Genomic DNA, 19,246 nt, shown 5'->3' with positions numbered 1-19,246 from the left:
GTGGGAGACACATGTGGCTCTACGTCGGATCAAGAATCACTCACGAGAGCCATATTTTGTTTTTCATTCCCTTCGTTTGTGCGTCACTGAGCCACAAGGTTTTGAGGTGAGACAGTGTGCTGTGGACATATGCATGAGTGCATGACTGCACCAAGAAATCATTTAGGAAAAGCGCTCAGTTGTCAGAGGAGAGCAGACAACTCACATGTTCGCAGGCATGTTTAAGGTTTTTCTGTTGTTTGTGGTTGTGATTTGATCTCAATCATTGTGTTGTGAAAAGAATGGGTAGTGGATGTGTTATTCATTCTGTGTCACACTGACTGCAGCATGAGCTACTGAATCATCCCTTTAAGCCAGCACGTCTGTGCTTTCTTTTTGCTTTGATATGCTGAAGTCCCAGTGCCTGTGATATTTTCACCACTGTAATAATTCCCTATGAAGCAGAGAGAGAGAGATTTTTTGCTGCAACAGCTGACCCAAAATAATGTGATTATGCAGTTCAGCTCACGTCAAGGTTTTTGATTATGCATATGCATCTGCAGACTGTAACAAATTAATGTTCAAGCCACATCTTTCCATACAACAAAACTGCATGGTTATTATAATGCCATTATAATCTAAAAAATTATAATCTAAAAAAGTATTATAAAAGTGGTCCAGACAGCTTAATTACTTATGTCCACGTACATAAGTCATATAATAGCTTTGTGTGAGAAACAGACCAAATGTAAGTTTTTATTCACTGAAAATTTTCTGAATGGACTACAAAAGTTGTATGGACTACAAAAATGGCACATCAACACCCCTGACAGCAAACATAGTTTAGAACTTGGAATATAATGCATGAGCTGTATGATACTTTAATATAACTTTTGCCATTACTTTTATTATTATTATTAATGTTATTATTAATTTATACTTAATATTATTATTAAATTAAATATGTAAAAATAAATAAATAAATACAATTAATTAATTAATAGTTTAACATTATTTTTTATTATTCATTTGAAAGTGTTGTGTATATACAGTATATGTATGTGTGTGTGTGTGTGTGTGTGAGAGAGAGTGTGTTTGTTTGTAATATAGATATTAAAATGTATTATATATAGTATGTGATAATTAATAAATGATAATTAATTTTAAAATATATTAATGATTTAGAAATAATAGATTAAAAAAAATCAAAGTACATTTTACAAAAAATTGCTTTCTGCAATTTGCTAGCAATTTTCAGCTTGTTTTGTATGCATTTTTTTTCTCAGTGTATAGCATTTTTATTGTAATTTATAGCAACTAAGTAGTATTGTACTTATTTATACTTTTTTTATAAGAAATTAATAATCATGAATATTCTGAAAACATAAATTATGCACTATCCTTTGATTAGGAAATTAAATTAAATTAAATTAAATTAAATTAAATTAAATTAAATTAAATTAAATTAAATTAAATTAAATTAAATTAAATTAAATTAAATTATGTTTCAAAGAATTGAATATTCCTTTAAATGCTATAGATAGATATAGTATAGGCTTAATGCACCCAAAACCACTCTGATAAACTCAGAAGAAGCAGGCCATGATGAAAGAAGTCTTGTTTAGAGAGGAGAGTTTCCATGAGCCAGCTAGACGGCAGTATTTATTTGAGGTTATGGAGCTGAGCACACATGCACACGCATAATCAGTCACAGCTCATTTCAGCTCCCTTTATCAGTCTGCACACATTTTATAACTGATGTTGAAGCGCAGACAGATTTGTTCCAGCTTTCCACACAGAGAAAAAGCTCTCTTGACACAACAGAATTTGTGAGACTTTTTAATACTGTACCCCTACAGAAGTTTCCAAAACACTCTGAGGCAGAGAAAAGAGACGCACAGTGATCAGAGAGTTTGTGTTAAGTCAGCTTTCATTTATTGGCTCTCATAAAACTTTGTTTTCATCTTTTCTGAGTCTAGGGTTGATCTGAGATATCCCACAATGCATTCACAGAGAGACAGGAAGATCAAAGAGAAGAATGAAAGTTTGGCTTATTCACTGACTCTCTCGTGTGCTACATTGAGACAAACAACCATCAGAGCAGTTCGGGATTCTGCTTTGGTGAAATACAATCCATTACAACACTGCAGGGAATGGATGGTTTGCTGGAAGATTTACTTTAAGATGACAACAGACCTAGAGAGTCTCAAGTGAGAAATTTTCAGGTGACAAATTTTCAGTTTAAAGATCCTCTGCTTTGGTTCTTTGTGTACTGTATACCCAGGTCACAAATTAGCTCTGTATATTAGGTTTGTGATCAAAAATATAGAGTCCCGATTTTTGTTTTCAGTGTCTTGGAAGAACAAATGCAAACACAAATACGTCAGTGGAAATAGAAGCGACCTTTCAGTGTGTTTTGTCCTAGTCCCTCCCTTTGTATCTTTTGGTTCACTTGGGCAGAATTGTACAACAAACAGTAACCTTTTCAGCCCATTCATTCACTGTGTACTTGCCCACGAAGTAGTGTTTTTTTTTTTTTTTTTTTTTTACCACACATTACCAGCACACAAAGATCACTGACAGGAAGAACGGAAAGCATGCATCTTTGCAGTTTTGTTGAGCTAGTTTTTTAAAAGATGAACCATAGCGACAAAACAACAAACTACAGTAGGTTTTGTTCTGTGATGATTCTGTGTCAGGTTTATGTGATCCATCGGCCTCTTTCTCATCTTTTTCTCCTCTACCCTGTAAACAGCTGCAGCCGTGAGGTTGAAGTCATTTCCCTGTGGGGGTGTTGGGTCCCTGGAGGAGAGCAGCTCTAATGAGACCCGATCTGTGGCTTGTTGCTGCTTGGCTCATCAGACGCATTCATCACTCTGGTGTGTATTAATCTTCTCTTCTTGAACAGAGACTCAGAGTGTGTCATGAGGCTTGAATGCTGCCATATCGTCATACATTTTCACACGTTTGTATTTTATCAGGGAGTTTTCATTTTGGAATTTCATTTAAATCGTATTTATATTACAATATGATAAATGATTTAAAATTATTTTGAAAGTGAATTAGTCTGGTAACAAGATAAAATTATTCTTTTGAATTATATTTTATAATATTAGAATTTTACCTTTCAGAATGATAATTAAAGATTAACTGCACTTATTCACTTTTCCATCTTTTATTCACTACTTATTCACCAATGAAATTAAATGACATTTTAAATTAAATTAAATTATTAAATATTAAACTAATACATAAAAAATTAAAATATAAAAACAAAAAGAAAAAATATTTTTAAATTAAAAATAATATAAACTCAATAATACTTGAATCTCACAATTATTAAAAATCTAAAAGATTAACTGCACTTAATTAACTGCAAAATAAAATTAAATAAAATTAAATTAAATAAAATAAAATTAAATTAAATTAAATTAAATTAAATTAAAATGATTGTTAAAAATAAATTAAATTAAATACAACTAAATTAAATAAAAAAAAAATAAACCAAATCAAAATTAAATTAAATTAAATTAAATTAAATTAAATTAAATTAAATTAACAAATTCTAGCCATATTAGCCATTAAGATCTTGCCATTAATTTTCCATAAAGAATAATGCGATTGCTTGCAATAAATGTTGCCTTGCAGCTGACAGGCAATGATTGAAATGCTAAAATAATGAGGTATAGTTATAGGTATAGTAGATAAGTACTTTGACTTTTTATAAAAGTACACTCAATATAAGTACTTGTGTACTTTTACTCAACTTGAATATTAAAAGAGTGTGCATATTTTGTCCACCATTCACATTACAGACTGATATCAGACTCCATGACAGCTGACATTTTGTGACTGTTTGAATCCCCCATGAATGGCAGCATGTGAAAACATCCGCTCTGCTTTTGCTGCCGCTAAATGTCTTTGGTCGCCATGGAGATGTGGACCACAGTATACTTTACAAAGCAGCTGCCTGCAGTGTCTCAGCATTGCTAGAGGTAAGACAGTTTCACTAACATCCAGAGCATGTCACCTTCAACAGGAACTTATTAAGTAGCTCAAAACCTCATGCTGTTTGCACAAGAAATCTTCTATTTAATCTCTCTTCTTAAGTATATCCTGCATTTCTTTGATGTGTGTTTACTGAAGCTTGTGCGGGATCTAAAGAAGCTCATGGTCATTTGATTCTGTGCACGTCTATCACATAAGTGCATCTGGAGGAATACTGAAACTGAGGCCTGCAAATGTTATGACAGTAACTCTCATCTGTATCTGCAGATAGGATTATAAAACTCTATTAATGAATAACCAAATACTGTAAAAACTGTGTGGTAAAGAAAATATATTTTTTTATTTCACTGCACTTTACTTTGAAAAAGTTCACATTCTTGACATCACACCCCCCAGTCTATTACTGTGGATTCCTGTTTCCAGCACAGAATAAAAAAGTATTTTTATCTTACAAATCTATGGCCTATTCTGATTCTACATATCATTTCTTAACGATTCCCAATTTTGATTCCAATAAGGTATAAAAAAAAAAAACATCAAACATATTAATTCTGTGTCTTTTAGCAAAACTTTTTTTTTTTTTTTTTTTTTTTTTGCAGCTGAATACCATGAACAAAAACCAGCTGCCTAAACAACACTTACAAAAGAAACTTCCCTGTGGTTTTAACAAAAATACCACAGCAAAAACAACTAGGTTAACTTATATAGATTTCACACATTATTAATCAAATGTAAAATAACACTGTATAAGTTTTCTTTTTGCAAATATGGATTAATCTTCATTAAAGTTACAGAAGTTATTCGGTCAACATCAGCAATTTTCTTTTTCTTTTGTTCTTTGATTAACATTAATGACACAGATGGTGACAGGTGTATTATGCTGCTGTCACTTTAAGACTGAATGCACAGATCCAATATATTATTGCACATGCATTTTCTTTCTCAACTGTTTACATTCAGATAAGACAAGACAGACTGTTTTTATAAGGATATTTTGACAATTTAGTATTTGTCCACTCAAGCACAAGAAGATGGAAAAGAGAACTTGGTTTAGTATTTGCACACTATATTAGAGGTTGCTTTTTTTTCCGCATGCGCATTGGATGTGTGCGAAGCACAGAAAACAGTGCACGAATACTGAATTCTCTTTCACATCATTGCACTTGATTGGTTTGAAATCACATAAAATTGTGAACACAGAAATCGTTAAGCGGAGGCCAAATGCGCTTCTTATCAAATTCATGGTTAAATATGGAACCAGTCCCCGAACCCAACCCAACACATTTTTTTTCACAACTTTTTTTTTCAAGTTTATGAGACTAAACTTAGATTGAGAAATGTTAACTTGTAACTGCAAGACATGAACCGACAACTCTGTGAAGAAAAGTCCGAGTTGTGAGACATAAACTTGCAATTGCATGAAATAAGTCTGAATTATCTTACAGAAGACTGGTACAAAAAGAACAAGAAACTTAAGTGCACCTGTTTGAATTTGGTTGGTCTCAACATATTCCTCTAAAAGAGGAAATGTGTATCATGAAGAAGACCAGGGAGGATGTGGTCAAGTTTTGAAATACCTCACACGCCACAGAGACATACTCAAATTTATACTCACCCAGAGCTGTTTACCATTGCAACCTGTCTGCAAACCCATCACAGCAGCAAGGGCCTGTCCCTGCTCCACAGCTCCGCCATAACCAGACCTTTGCTCTTACAGACAGTTTAATGAGAGCTGGAAGCATCACTGCATTCTAAACATTTCTGTAACCTTCACTCAGAACAAGGCCTACGGAGCGGTGGGTCAGAATGGATTATTGGGCTTATCATCGGTTTCAATGATTTGCTTATCAACATGTTTGTTTACATTCCTCTAAAGCAGCCGTGTGCATTTGATGGTTGACGTCACAGTGCCTATGATCAGTGGTGTTCAGAGCGGGAGCAACAAGATGAAGACGGCAGATGTATATTCTATCTCTTCTGCTAATTTATGAGCTTCTTCAGCTCTTCATAACATTTATAAACAGTTGTAGCATGCCAGCCATGTGATATATGAGAGGAGGAATGGAGATAACTCATTGTTTACTGTAATGATGATGCTTAGACACTTTTGCTGGCAATTACATGATTAATGGTATACAGTATGTGCATGTGTTGTTTACTAGTTATGTCACTAGGTTTGAGTTACTACAGTGATCAAGATTAATCCCACTGTTTTCTATTTTACCATTTATAATATAAAAAATGTTAATGTATCTATTGTTATTATAATTATTAATTGTATGTCTATCTTTATCTATTATTTGATATTTTTAATTATTTTATTCATTCACCTTATTTATTTTCTTGGTTTGTCTAAAAATAGTTAAATAAAATATTTAAACACTGCTTGGTTAAATCCAAACAGAAACCTCTCTTTCGCTGCTTTTTATTTTATTATTTGATCATTTCTTTATTAATGTCACCTTATTTATTCTTGAGATTGTCTAAAAATAATTAAATGAAATGGGAAAAATAATTTAATTTAATTTAATTTAATTTAATTTAATTTAATTTAATTTAATTTAATTTAATTTAATTTAATTTAATTTAATTTAATTTAATTTAATTTAATTTAATTTGAAAAATACCTATACAATTATAGTGGCACTACAAGGTTAAACTCTTTATACTCCCTTTTTAAAAAAAAATCTTTATTAATTTCACCTCATAGATTGTCTAGAATAAAGTAAAATAAAGTAAAATAAAATAAAATAAAAATATCTATACAATTACAGTGGTACTGCTTGGTTAAATGGAAACTGAAACTCCTCCTTTCCTTCTGTAAGCACTCTTTCATTTTGTCAAAGCACTGTGCAGTAAAGCAAACATTTCTGTTGACTCAGTACATGTTTTAATTTCATTTCAGTTTAAAGAGGAAAGATTGAATGTTTTTTTAGTTCAGGTTCAACTCACTGGGAATTAAATCTGCATGACTCTGCTGAACGATCAGCTGCCTGTGCAGGAGATTTCTCATTTATAATGTATGTGGTTGTACTTGCTCTATAATTCAAGCCATTATGTAGGCTTAGATTCAATTTTAGTATTTCAGTTGAAATCAGCACTCAAGGGAAGGGGCCAGATATAGACAAGCCCTTCCCAGATCCATTAATGTGCAGTGGTGGTGGAAAAACATTAGTATAGAAGGCTTTCATCATGCTCATATGGCCCAGTGAATGCAGGTGTGTGTTATCACAATCACATACAAGGGAGATCTGAATCATAAAGGAGGGCGAAGGCACAGAGGAGAATGTGATACAGTCGGGCTTCTACAAAGTGATCAGAGAGTTGGATTTGTGCCCTGAAGGTCATGGCTGTTGAAAAACCTTTCCCCATTTGTCATTTGGATCCTTTGTTTCCTCAATGTCCACCCAAGGCAATCAGAGGCGGTCTTTTCTTTTTACAAAGATTATTCTGAGACACTTCCTACATAGTAAAAGGACACTTTCATTGTCACTGAATCCTGTATGGGTGTGACATAGCAGAAAACTTGTTTAATATAGCTGCATTCCCAAAATAGAAAATTTTTGTACATCCTGCCAGATTCCCCTGATCTGGGCCCAGTTTTCATGTTGGAAATCTACGAAACAAAAATAGTTTATCATACAAAAGGTAAGGTATATAATAAAATGCATATAAAATTGTCCATATATAAAACTATAAGGTGCAACAGAGGGTTAAATAGAAATGAAGGGTTTGTTAGACTGACAGCAATAATCCAACAGCTCCCCACATGCACCTTTACCTAATCTCTCCATCTCGTAACAATCCCAAACACAATACAATGTAATCCCCAATCCATATTTCCTCTGTCCCACGTGAAAGCAGCAATCGCGCTGGAGTGACCAGGTTAAATGTGAAAGGAAACAGATTTTGTTGCGTGTAGAAACCCAGCCTAAGCCTTAATGTCAAACAAACAAAGCTTGATGTCACATGGTGCCTGTAATCCTGACGCTGGGTTCGCAGCACTATAAAAACATGCTGGCATTAATGGGACCATTTCAGTGTCTATTCCTAAGGCATTAAGAATATACTGAGAACAATAGCTCAAGTGGTGCCAGGCAGCAGTCTCTGACTAGGCAACACACCCAACTGGAGTTGTGCCACATAGGCTTTGTTTATTGCATTACCCCCCCAACCCCCCCCCCCCCCCACTCATTCAACCATAATGCAGTTAGAAAAAATTGCACTCTGCCTTTTTTTAGAAGGATCAGACTACTTTTAAACACATTAGAGGGTCACATAAAGCTAATATGATTATATAATATAAATATAAGGTGATTCTGTGGTTATAAACTAAATTAAAGCAATTTGCTGCCTACTTCCAATCTGTCAAAACTTTTTTATCACTCTGAAACTAGTAAGCTAACCTATTTTTATCTGGCAAGCAATGATTAAAAGTCAAATATTTGTATTCTTCTGTGTACTTCTAACTTGTGTGTGTTTATAGGCCTAGTATAAGTGAATTACATTAAGGTACTTTTCTTAAAGGTGCACTCTGTACATTTATAGGTGGATTTTTATTCATCCCATAATTATTATTATTATTTTTTTCTGATTAACTGGCTAAGCTGTGTTTTGCCTTCAACATTTGATGTCACAGCACTTGTCCCTCAGTGATGTGACCTACATTGTGTTTGTTATATTACTAAATTAGCTTGATTCATTTAGATCTTGATGCTCTGTAAAGCAGTTGAACACCGGCGGAACGTGCTTTATAAAAATTAAACGCATTATTAGTAGTAATAATAGTAGCTTATTCAACTATGCAACACGGCTGTTCATGTGACGTAAACAGCGACACCCATGAGGGGGCGATCCGCTCCATGTAAATAAAATTGCTTTAGTTTAGAACACAAGTATATTTATTTCGTTTTCATCTCATGTATGTAGGCCTACATATAATTTTAATAATATTTCTAAAAAAATAAATTGTTCATTTTTAATGTGTAAAACTTACTACCAAAGTTGAATTTGCTTTAAGTAATCCAAGGATTTAGGCTAATGAACAACAGCTGTTATGAAACACGATTAAAAGAGGTAGGAGACGAGTCCGATTTATTACAGCATCAGCCTAAAAGTATTGCAGATGAATAATATCTTCTGGAGAGGGCGTTCCTTTCTCTAAAACAGGGATGATTCACGGGCTCGAGCCAGTGTGTGATGCGACTCCACACAGAAAACTCTCTGACAATCATTCATCTCAATAGCTGTTCTGTGGCACACCACTGAAATGAGCACAAAAATGCCACAAGACTGCATGAGTCTGACAGGCGGATGCAGGTGAAGAGTTGACTGCGAAAGAAGATCTATTGCATAATCACTTCGGAGCACAAAGAGAGGCAGCGAGGGCGCTTCATTTTGAACTATGGCGGCAACACACCACATTCTTCTGACATAAATTTTGATTAGCTATGTGAAAACGTGCCATCTTGGAGAACAGCGACGAATTGCTGGATATAAAAACCATCCTTCCTCAAAACTTTCAAGTTTAAATAGTCGCTATCAGAGGCTGCCTGCATGTTTAGGCTACTACCTGTGCTATCAATTAACACTAATCTGACTCGCATCTGTCATTTGGTAGGGCTTTTAAACCGAAATCGGAAGCTTTTGGAGGTAGGCTATTTGTTTTTGCAGGTTACTCAACCTCATTCTCAGAAGCCGTTCAAATGCTGGAATGGATAGGTGCTGCTTGTTTTATGGTTTTAATGGCCATTCTCTGGCCAGTGGTCAAGTGTTTTGGAGCGGAGAGTCACTCCACGCTGCTGCTGCCACGGCGCGAGCGCAAGAGATCCGCGGAGAGATGCGACTCGAAACCAGAGGGACAAGGTGAATCCGACGCGCTCGCCTTGATATGCAAACCCTCAGCGCTGGCAAACTACCTTCTCAAACATTGCATGAGTTTTTGCAAGTCTTTATCGATACCAAAATGGAACTGGCGAATGAGTTCGTCTTTGCAGACTGTTTTCGGCGCTTTGTGGCCGTTTGACTGTCCGGTACATTTCATCCGAGATCATTTGCAGTTGAGTGATGATGGGCTCGTGGCGTTGGACTGGGCTGTTGTTGGTGCAGCACATTACAAGAGACGCAGGACGTCCAGTAATTCCACAAGTCCAGTTCTGCTCATCATTCCAAACTCTTTTGGGAAAATCACCAGGAATGTGCTAAAGGTAATTGTCTTCTTGAAACATTTTTTTCCCTTTTTAGGAGTAAAGATTGCGGTGCTTTGTTCAATATAAATAACATATAAATAAAACTGAAATACAACCGTCTGTCTAACCAACCAACCAACCAACCAACCAACCAACCAACCATCAGTAACATTCAGAATTACAAACACACAAATCTAATTTGAACAAAACACATAATATCAAAATAATGACCTTTAACCTTTGGCCTTTCACCCTTTCATCCCATCATGCAAAATGAAAAATCGTTCAAAAATCGAAAAAACACATAAAACTCATATTTTCGCTATTATAGGGTATTATGAGGCTAAAGACCGCTTTGTATGTATTTCACCTAAAATACTACATTGCAACCAAAACATCTTAACCAGTTTCCTAAACACCTGTATAAAGCTTTCTGTTGTGATGTGTAGGCCAATCCAGATGTGTGTGTCTGGTGTTTTTATTTTTTATTTATTTTTTTTTAAGAAAAGGAGCATCTGTTGATTTTAGGAGTCAGAATAAAGTCAGTGGCTAACAGTACTTGGGTACAAAAAAAAAGGTTATTTTTCAGTCTAGTCCATATATTGTGCATGTACAGGAGATGATTAGCGTGCATGTAAAACCATTTTATTGTCCACGTATACTGTCTAGGGGTTATATGGGGTGGGGATATATTTAACAGACATGTGAAACATTGTTACTGTACTGAAAGAGTTCAAGAAATGTACTTTAAATAAGGCTGCATTATGCACAGTCTTGAGTCTAAAACTGAAGCAGTTAACAGAAAACAATGCATTACAATTAAATGCACAGGTATTAATCCTCAGGGGCAAGTAGCAGATTAGTATTGAGAATACATTATGAAACTGGAGTACAGTAAAGGTGAAGTGAATATATTCTGTTTGACTGTTTTGCATTAAAGAGAAGATGCTGCATGACTTTTTCATTATTTCAATTATAGCATGCATGATAGACCCCCTCTCTCTGACTCTTCGCAGTAGAGTCAGAAGTGAGTCATTCTTCCTTACCCAATTTGGAGCTCACTCCATATTCCAGACCTAAAGCTCCAGGCAACTTTAAGTAAACTCATTAGCTTTCACACTCCATCATGGATGAATCCCAGAGAAATGTACGCTGTGCTCACCGGAACTTTGTTAGCTGAGCATTGTAGAGAATATAATCAGTGTGTCAGCAGGCTTCTTTTTGTGTGGGGCATGACTGAGATCAGTGATGGTGAAAGTATCTTTGTAGACAGATGGCATATAAGAGACAATTGTCGTAAGTCAAATGCCAAGAAGTCAGTGGGATATTTGCTCAAACATGTTTTGCCTTTTTTTATTTTTTTTGTGGAAAAATTATTTGTGACACTGGGTCTTGATTAGACTGACAAAAAAATGTAAATTAGCAGAGACTAAACTACTTCTTTTTTTTTTTTTTTTTTTTTTTTTTTTACAGAACAATGAAGTAATGCATATGGTTCTCCTTCAGTTTTATAGATTTGGCTGGATCTGTTTCAAGGCTGTAATATGCAAGTCTGTATGTTCAAATAGACACATTTTAAGGTGTTGGTTGGGGTTGAGAGCTAGTCCACTCTGGTTTCCATATGTTTCAGATGAATGCTATTTATGGGGTGATCACTGCATGCTAGGTGAGAGGCTGCACCCAATTTGCACATCGTAAAGCAGCGCTGGACTGCAGTAAGAGCTAGTGTGTTTTCTGACTGTGACGTAAGTAAGGGACATGAAAATACTGTGGTGAGAGGCAGATCCTGTTTCTACATTAAGTCATTTCATTTGCATCTTGGAACAATTAGACATTTGCCATCATGAATAGAACCGAGGAATTACTGTGCTTTTTCATTTTTGTTTTTTTAGTCTTTTTGTTAGTGTACTCCTAATAAGAGCATATAAGGATGACAGAAAACAATAGGATGAAGAGGAATAGGATGGGTGTGTGTTTCAAGCCAGATTTGAAATCTTATTTCTCGTATGAGCACCACCTCTCAGTTTCTGGTTAAGTTATGATATGTTGAGAATGAGATTCAAGAAAAAGATCAGCACACTTCCTCTTGGAGATGAATCCTCATTTTTTAGGTACAGTATACACAATATGTTGTGATGTTTTTGGGCCTGTGCAATTTATTCCTTACATTTATATAATCTAAAGCTCACTGGAAATGAATCCTTAAAAACAGTAGTAATTTAATACCAGTCAATCTCAAAATGAATATTTACGTTTTATACTGTATATTATTGTGTTGCCTAAATTTACTTAAGGATTTAAAATTATTGTTTTAGTGTTGGTATCTAATTTTTTTAAAAGGTACAGTATATAATTTTATCATCAGCTCCAGCTCAGTGTACTTCTATTTATTAAATATTCTAAATCTTGTAATATTTTCCCTGATCTCACTCTAAGATTATAGGAAATTGTGATATTTTGCACTCTGTCGGATTGTTTATTTCTAAGAATTCTTCAGACTTGTGAAACTTGTGGAATTTGGCAGCAGTGTTGTTGGTCCTTCTATCAAGTAATAGAATTTAACACAACCCTGATGTTAACACAATTCAGCAACAAAGAAAGCTACCAACCACATTATGGTAGCAAAATACACGTTTATGTATGTGTATATATTTAAGAGAGTTATATGGCTGCGCCCTGCTTTAAAATGTGTATATGTTATAATATTTATTTTTACTTTGACTTAAAACTACTTATTATAGGTGTGGATGAGACTCAAGCAAAACAGCTCTGTTTATACACAAAAATAACACCCCTGTGCTCTATATCTCACATGACACTTTCTCTTTTTTCTCCCCACATCTCTGTGAGGCAGCTCTGAGTCACGGCTACCTTCCTGTGATCTTCAACCGCCGAAGTCAAAATGGGACGCCGCTCTGTACTGTGAAGCTGCAGCAGTTTGGTGACCCGACTGACCTGCGGGAAGCAGTACGCTACATTCGGTACCGACAGCCAGCGGGTCAGATCTACGCCGTGAGTGAGAGCACTGGTTCAGGACTCCTGCTGTCCTACTTGGGCGAGTGCGGCTCCTCCAGCTACGTGACGGCTGCAGCCTGCATGTCTCCAGTTTTCCGCTGCCAGAGCTGGTTTGAGAGTGGCCCGACCTGGCCGTTCCACTGGGCTCTTGTGCTTTACCAAAAAATCTGCCTCAGCAGGTAGGTTTATAGGGAAGATCCTGTTCCTCTTAATTTTTCTCAAAATACCTGGGTTTATATTCAGGACTATTTAGAAATGGACTAAACTGTAAACAGGTGGATGATGAAACATTTCAGTTTTGTTTTCAAACATCATGTAGTGTGTTTTTTTTTTTTTTTTTTTTTTTTTTTAAAGGCTCTGATATACTCATGCTGAAGTTCTGTTTCAATCTTCACTTAAAGTTAAAAAGAAGTTTGAAAAACCTAAGCAATGTTGTAGTGTTAGTGAACATCCTTCCTCTCAGTAACAAAACAACTGGACAGTTCTTAACAAACAGTTAAGAAAGCATCTGATTGGATATGTTTACACAACCTCTACAATTCGGTGCTCCAGTCAAGTCACACTTTATACAATATATTGCTGTAAAGCAAGCAGCTTTACAGTATTAACAAAAAAACAGCGTCAGTGTTGCTTTCAATTAGAATTATGAAGTCAGTACTATAAGGCAATTCTCCAGTGTTTTTACTCGTGGACGTCTGACCTTGACAGACTGAACAGAAGAGCCCCAGAGCACACCTATCTATTATGTAACCACCATGGACCAGTGGTGGTTCAGAGATGTTTACCAGCCACAGTAAACTCCAGAAAGTTCAAATTGGCAAGTTGTTTTGAAAAAAAAAAAAAACTCCAAACGAACTTAATTTTGACCTAATTTTGTTTGAAATACCATTACAACAGCTTTTTTTCTACAGGTTTGCTTGAAGTATATTGGGGCCTTTAATATGTATTTTTGTTAGTGTGAAAAAAAGTACTGTAAGTCTTAACTTTTTTTTTTCTATTTAGGACTTCTAAAAAAATTTTTTTATCCTATTAGCAATTTTTTTTGGCTCACTAAATTTTGTAAATATTTATTATAACAAAAACAAAAAACAGTCTGCAAAAAAATTAAGAAATTACATGTGTATATATACACACACATACATACAGTGGTGGCCAAAATTATTAGAACACTAGCATTTTCATCAGCAAAAAATGGGTTTAAGTCAGTTATTTCTATCTTTTGCTGTAGTGTGTCAATAGGAAATATCAGTTTACATTTCCAAACATTAATTTTGCCATTAATTGTAATAATACAGGAGTCCGACAACAGCCAGTGCTCCACACAGAGATCTGATCTCACAATCATCCGGTCTGTCTGCAATGACATGAAAAAAACAGAACAAACTGAGACAGACTAAATCTAGAAGAACTGTGAAGACGTCTCCAAGATGCTTCAAGAGACCTAACTGCAAAGCTAAAGTACTGTTAAAAGTTTTAGGCACTTGTATAAAAATGCTGTAAAATGAAGATGCTGTCAAAAATATCTTCATAAATAGATTTTATCAATTAACTTCTATTAACTAAATTAAATCAACAGTCTGTGTGACCATCCTTTGCATTTAAAGCAGCTTTTGCTCTAGTTGCACTTGTGCAGTTTTTCAGGGAGTTTGCAATTAGGTGTCTTGAAGTGTCTTTGACGCGTTGCTACAGATCTTCTAGATTTAGTCAGGCTCAGTTTGTTCTGTTTCTTCATTTCATTGCAGACAGACCGGATGATGATGAGATCAGATCTCTGTGTGGAGCACTGGCTGTTGTCAGACTCCTCGTGCAAACAAAAATCTCACTGGATTATTACAATTAATGACAAAATGTAAACTAATATTTCCTTCTGACACTACAGCTAGCTATATATATATATATATATATATATATATATATATATATATATATATATATATATATATATATATATATATATATATATTTCAGGAGAAAATAAAGAATATATTTGGTCAGTTAACTAAGGATTTATTTTGCATTGTTAAATGGCATTATATAGATTAGACTTAAAGCTGTGTTTGTCTTTTTCAAAGGGATTGGTTACAATCAGGTGTTTCTGAAATAAATCATCTGGGGGGCTGTTGCCATACCGACTAGCGATGCATATCCAGAACTATTGATTTCTGCGGTCTGTCTAAACAGGTCGCCTGCTTAGTTGTAACTCGAATCAATGATGAAAACAAAACTCTTCCTTTGCTGCTCTTCTCTATAATGATTATACTCGATATTGTGTTAAATCCCATCTGCAGGTATAAAACTGTGCTCGGAGAGCTTGTCCACACAGACAGTTTATTCTCCAGCTGCTCTTTGAAGGCAATGGAGGAGGCCCTGTTCTGTCATTCTGGCTTGAAAGGGACGACGGAGGGGGCAGGTAGCTGGGAGACATACTGGGAACGTAACGATCCACTGAGGGACATAGATGAAGTGGCCATTCCTGTTCTGTGTGTGTGCAGCCAGGATGACCCTATCCGAGGGGAGCCTCAGGCCACGCTACCGTTAGAGCTTTTTGAGAGCAACCCACATTTCTTCCTGCTTTTGACTGCCCACGGAGGCCACTGCGGATTCTCCACATCAGATGAGGGCCCGATCGTCTGGAGCCACCAGGCTGTACTGGAGTTCTTTCGGGCCACCACTGATTTCTTTGCTGCGGAGGAGCGAGCTAAGCTGGTGGCCCGGCGGAGGGGTCTGAGCGGGGCTGGCAAGACTTTCCGCCATCGCAGTGTCAGCACATGCAAAAGACTGCCTGTCTGCTCGCATAACATTCATGCCATTTACAACTGGCAGAGGTCCTACACCAGATGATGATGTGCTCAGAGGGTCCTCACTTTGTTTGGGATTACAGAGAGACTGAAATAGCCAAGAACACTGCCAGAAAAGGATCAGTTAGAACCCTTTGTCTGACCTGCTGTTCGTCACAGCCAAGAAAACCAGCAGCTGAGTCAAAATATCTCTGTTTACATTCAGGACTATTCAGAATTTGGACTACCTTTGTCAACAGATAGATCGCGCCTGTCTTTGAGGATGTAAAAACATTCGATTTTTGTGAAGAAAAATATTTAAAGCTGAAGTAGAACATTAGAAAGGTGGGGTTACTGAATCATAGTTTCAAATGTTCACATTCAATTGCAAAAATAACTTTTTAATCAGTATTTTTGATTGTATCTTTGGTAATAAAAATCCTTAAAATAATGTTTTGGTTTTAGATAACAAGACTTGATTAGATATCTCAAAATAAATTTCTTACCACATTGTAAGTTTTTGGCTCGCTAAATTGACAAATTTGTGGTTCAAACAAGAAAATAATAGTTTGCTAGTTTAGTAAGTAAACCAAAAAATTTGATTGGATTTCTTGAAATAAATTTCTTAGTCCACTGGCAATTTTTTGGTTCACTAAATTTTGTAAGATATTTTCTGAAAACAAGTTTTGCTTCTCAAATTCACCTTAAATATGTTAAGATTTTTTAATAATACAAATACTGATTAAAAATATTTTTTGCATCACTAAATGGCAGTAAATACTTTAGCCTTAAATTAAATTTTTTAAAAGTCTTTTTCAAAGGGATTGGTCCAAATGTTTCAGTACTTCATTCCAAAATTTAGTGAAGATTAAAACTGTTAGTGGCTACATAGTGGCCTTTCCTTTTGGTGCTTTGGACGTCAGTAATATTCTGCCCCCTCTGCATTAGAACATTCTCTGCATACGATAATGAAAAGTGACATTCTGTAATTTTCTCTGTATAATACTGTTTTTCTGATAGATTGCTAGTTTATTTAGATATGTCCCCACAGTAAAAGAAGTAGCCTGTGGATTCAGAGTAAAGAGTCAGTCAGCACTGCTGGGGTTTCACATGACGTCATTCTGAGGTTTCAGGGAAAGCTGGTCACCCATTGACATGGGTGGAGCTCCAACACTGATTTATTTTCCCCTCTGTTTTTCTTTTCTGCCTCTCCTATCTCCATCTCAAAGATTTTTGTAATGTGTTTCTGGTGTCTGTGAACACGGGTGCTTTAATTAAAGGGTTTTGGCTAAACACATTAATGTATGCGAGTCAGGTTTTGTTAGTAAACAGGGCTTCAGAATTATAGGTTATGCAACGGACTGCATGAAACAGAAATGGGAATTCATTTACTCCCACAACTGTTCCTGAGAGCAGACTCACAAAAATGACTGCAAAACTGAAGCATTTGTTAGCATGTGCATTTAGTCACAAAGCTCCACGCTATTTGATCACACCGTTAATTCAAGGCATGATCACACTTTTACTGGACAGCCCCAAATATAGCTTCAGCCTGGAGCCTGAGCTCAGAGAGACCGAGACAGTCTCTGCAGTTCAAAATGGTCTCTTCCTCTGGCTTTATTCTTCATAATTAACCTACATACCAAAACGTCAATTTTCCAGTCAGTATCATCCTGGAAAAACATTTTTAATATACAGGCTTGGCATATGTTATGAAATGCTTAAGATTGTAATGTGACTGCAAGTTTGTACTGTTCAAAAGTTTGTGGTTGGAAACATTTTTGCTCACCCAGACTGCATTCGTCTGCATATATTCTGCAAAATACAGTAAAAACTGTAATGTTGTGAAATATTACTATTTGAAATAACTAGTTTCTAATTTAATATATTTGAAAAGGTAATATATTCCTGTCAGGGAAAGCTCAATTCTCAGCATCTATACTTGTTTTCAGTGTCACATGATCTTTCAGAAATCATTTTAATATGCTAAGACTAATTTCTTATTATCTATGTTGAAAACGATTGTGGTGCTGATTCATACTTCTGTGGAAAACATGATACATGTTTTTCAGGATTGTCTGATGAATAGAAAGTTCAAAAGAACAGCCGTTATTTGAATTAGAAATCGTTATTAAAGTATGTACTGTCACTTTCAATCAGTTTAATGCGTCTTTGCTGGGTAAAAGTATTCGTTTCTTAAAAAAAAAAAAAAAAATCTTACTGAACCCAAACCTTTTAGTAGTGTCTTCATTTCCACTGAGATGTCCTAGAGACCAGAAACCTGCCTTTTTAGATTTAGCACTGTAATTTAATTGCCGTTTTGTGTTCCCAAACATTTGTTTTGATAATCGATTATGCATGCCTTAATCAGTTTTAATAATCGTTAAGGTTATAACATTAGCTCCTAATAGGACTATGAATTGATTACTTACCTTGTCTATCGGTGACAACACTCTGCAAACAGTCAACAGTGAAATTCAGTTTGAATATTTTGTCATATATATGTATATATGTGTGTCAATCAACTTTTATTGTAAATATAGCAAGAATTAACCAAAACTTAAAACTGTGTGTCAATCAACTTTTATTGTAAATATAGCAAGAATTAAGCTAAAGTAATAGTCAATATATGCTCCTGCTTTCGTCATTACTCATACATTGATAAATTCCAGCATCTTTACAGAACTGCCTTAGGGTGCCATCTAGTGGATAATAGTTGAAAACGGAGCAGTAATCAATATATATTTAGATCATTGGTCCCTCAATAAATATGCTTACCTATAGGTACCTAACTAAACTACAACAAATTTATAACCAATTTTTTCCAATCCTAAATATTTTGTCACAGAAACTACTACCATTAAGGTACTTATATGCACTCTTAAAGGATAAGTAAGGCAATTTTGAGGGTCCTGTACAAGTGACAAGTTAAAGGTAACATTTATCTGCAATAATTTGGTACAGTAATTGTTGGTCTAAGGATTATATGGCTGTACATTTGATTTTATGCACTTGTTAGCAACGTTAGAAGCAGTGTAATATCTAGCCTAAATACTTTTGGCCTTATAGTGTGTGTTACAATCTTATTTTAATATTATTTATATACTTTTATAGTATTTATAATATTTTGAATGTTTTTATCATTTGTATTTTCATTGTGATTATTGTTTAAGTTTAGTAATTTTAGTAATGATAGTACGAAGTACATTTACTTGAGTATCTGTACTTTACTTTAGTATTACTTTTTCAGGAAACTTATGACTTCACTACATTTGAAAG

General features: G+C 35.1%; 1 protein-coding gene and 1 long non-coding RNA gene across 2 annotated transcripts; both read left to right on the top strand.

Moving 5' to 3' along the window:
- The first annotated feature begins 1,551 nt into the window (after positions 1 to 1,551).
- On the top strand, positions 1,552 to 3,968 carry LOC122139727. The gene is made up of 3 exons (XR_006156497.1): positions 1,552 to 2,646; positions 2,735 to 2,858; positions 3,795 to 3,968. It is a non-coding gene; the product is annotated as an uncharacterized LOC122139727 (long non-coding RNA).
- Positions 3,969 to 9,055: 5,087 nt separating this feature from the next.
- On the top strand, positions 9,056 to 17,264 carry LOC109060350 (protein ABHD15-like). Its single transcript, XM_019077512.2, has 3 exons — positions 9,056 to 10,193; positions 13,017 to 13,369; positions 15,479 to 17,264. The coding sequence occupies exons 1-3, from the start codon at positions 9,693 to 9,695 to the stop codon at positions 16,029 to 16,031; spliced, it is 1,407 nt and encodes a 468-aa protein (XP_018933057.1). The 5' UTR covers positions 9,056 to 9,692; the 3' UTR covers positions 16,032 to 17,264.
- The last annotated feature ends 1,982 nt before the right edge of the window (positions 17,265 to 19,246 follow it).

This window comes from Cyprinus carpio, chromosome B15, assembly GCF_018340385.1.
Source record: "Cyprinus carpio isolate SPL01 chromosome B15, ASM1834038v1, whole genome shotgun sequence".
Lineage (NCBI taxonomy): Eukaryota > Metazoa > Chordata > Actinopteri > Cypriniformes > Cyprinidae > Cyprinus > Cyprinus carpio.
Note: the sequence above shows the minus strand (reverse complement) of the source record. Positions and strands in the feature narration are given on the sequence as shown.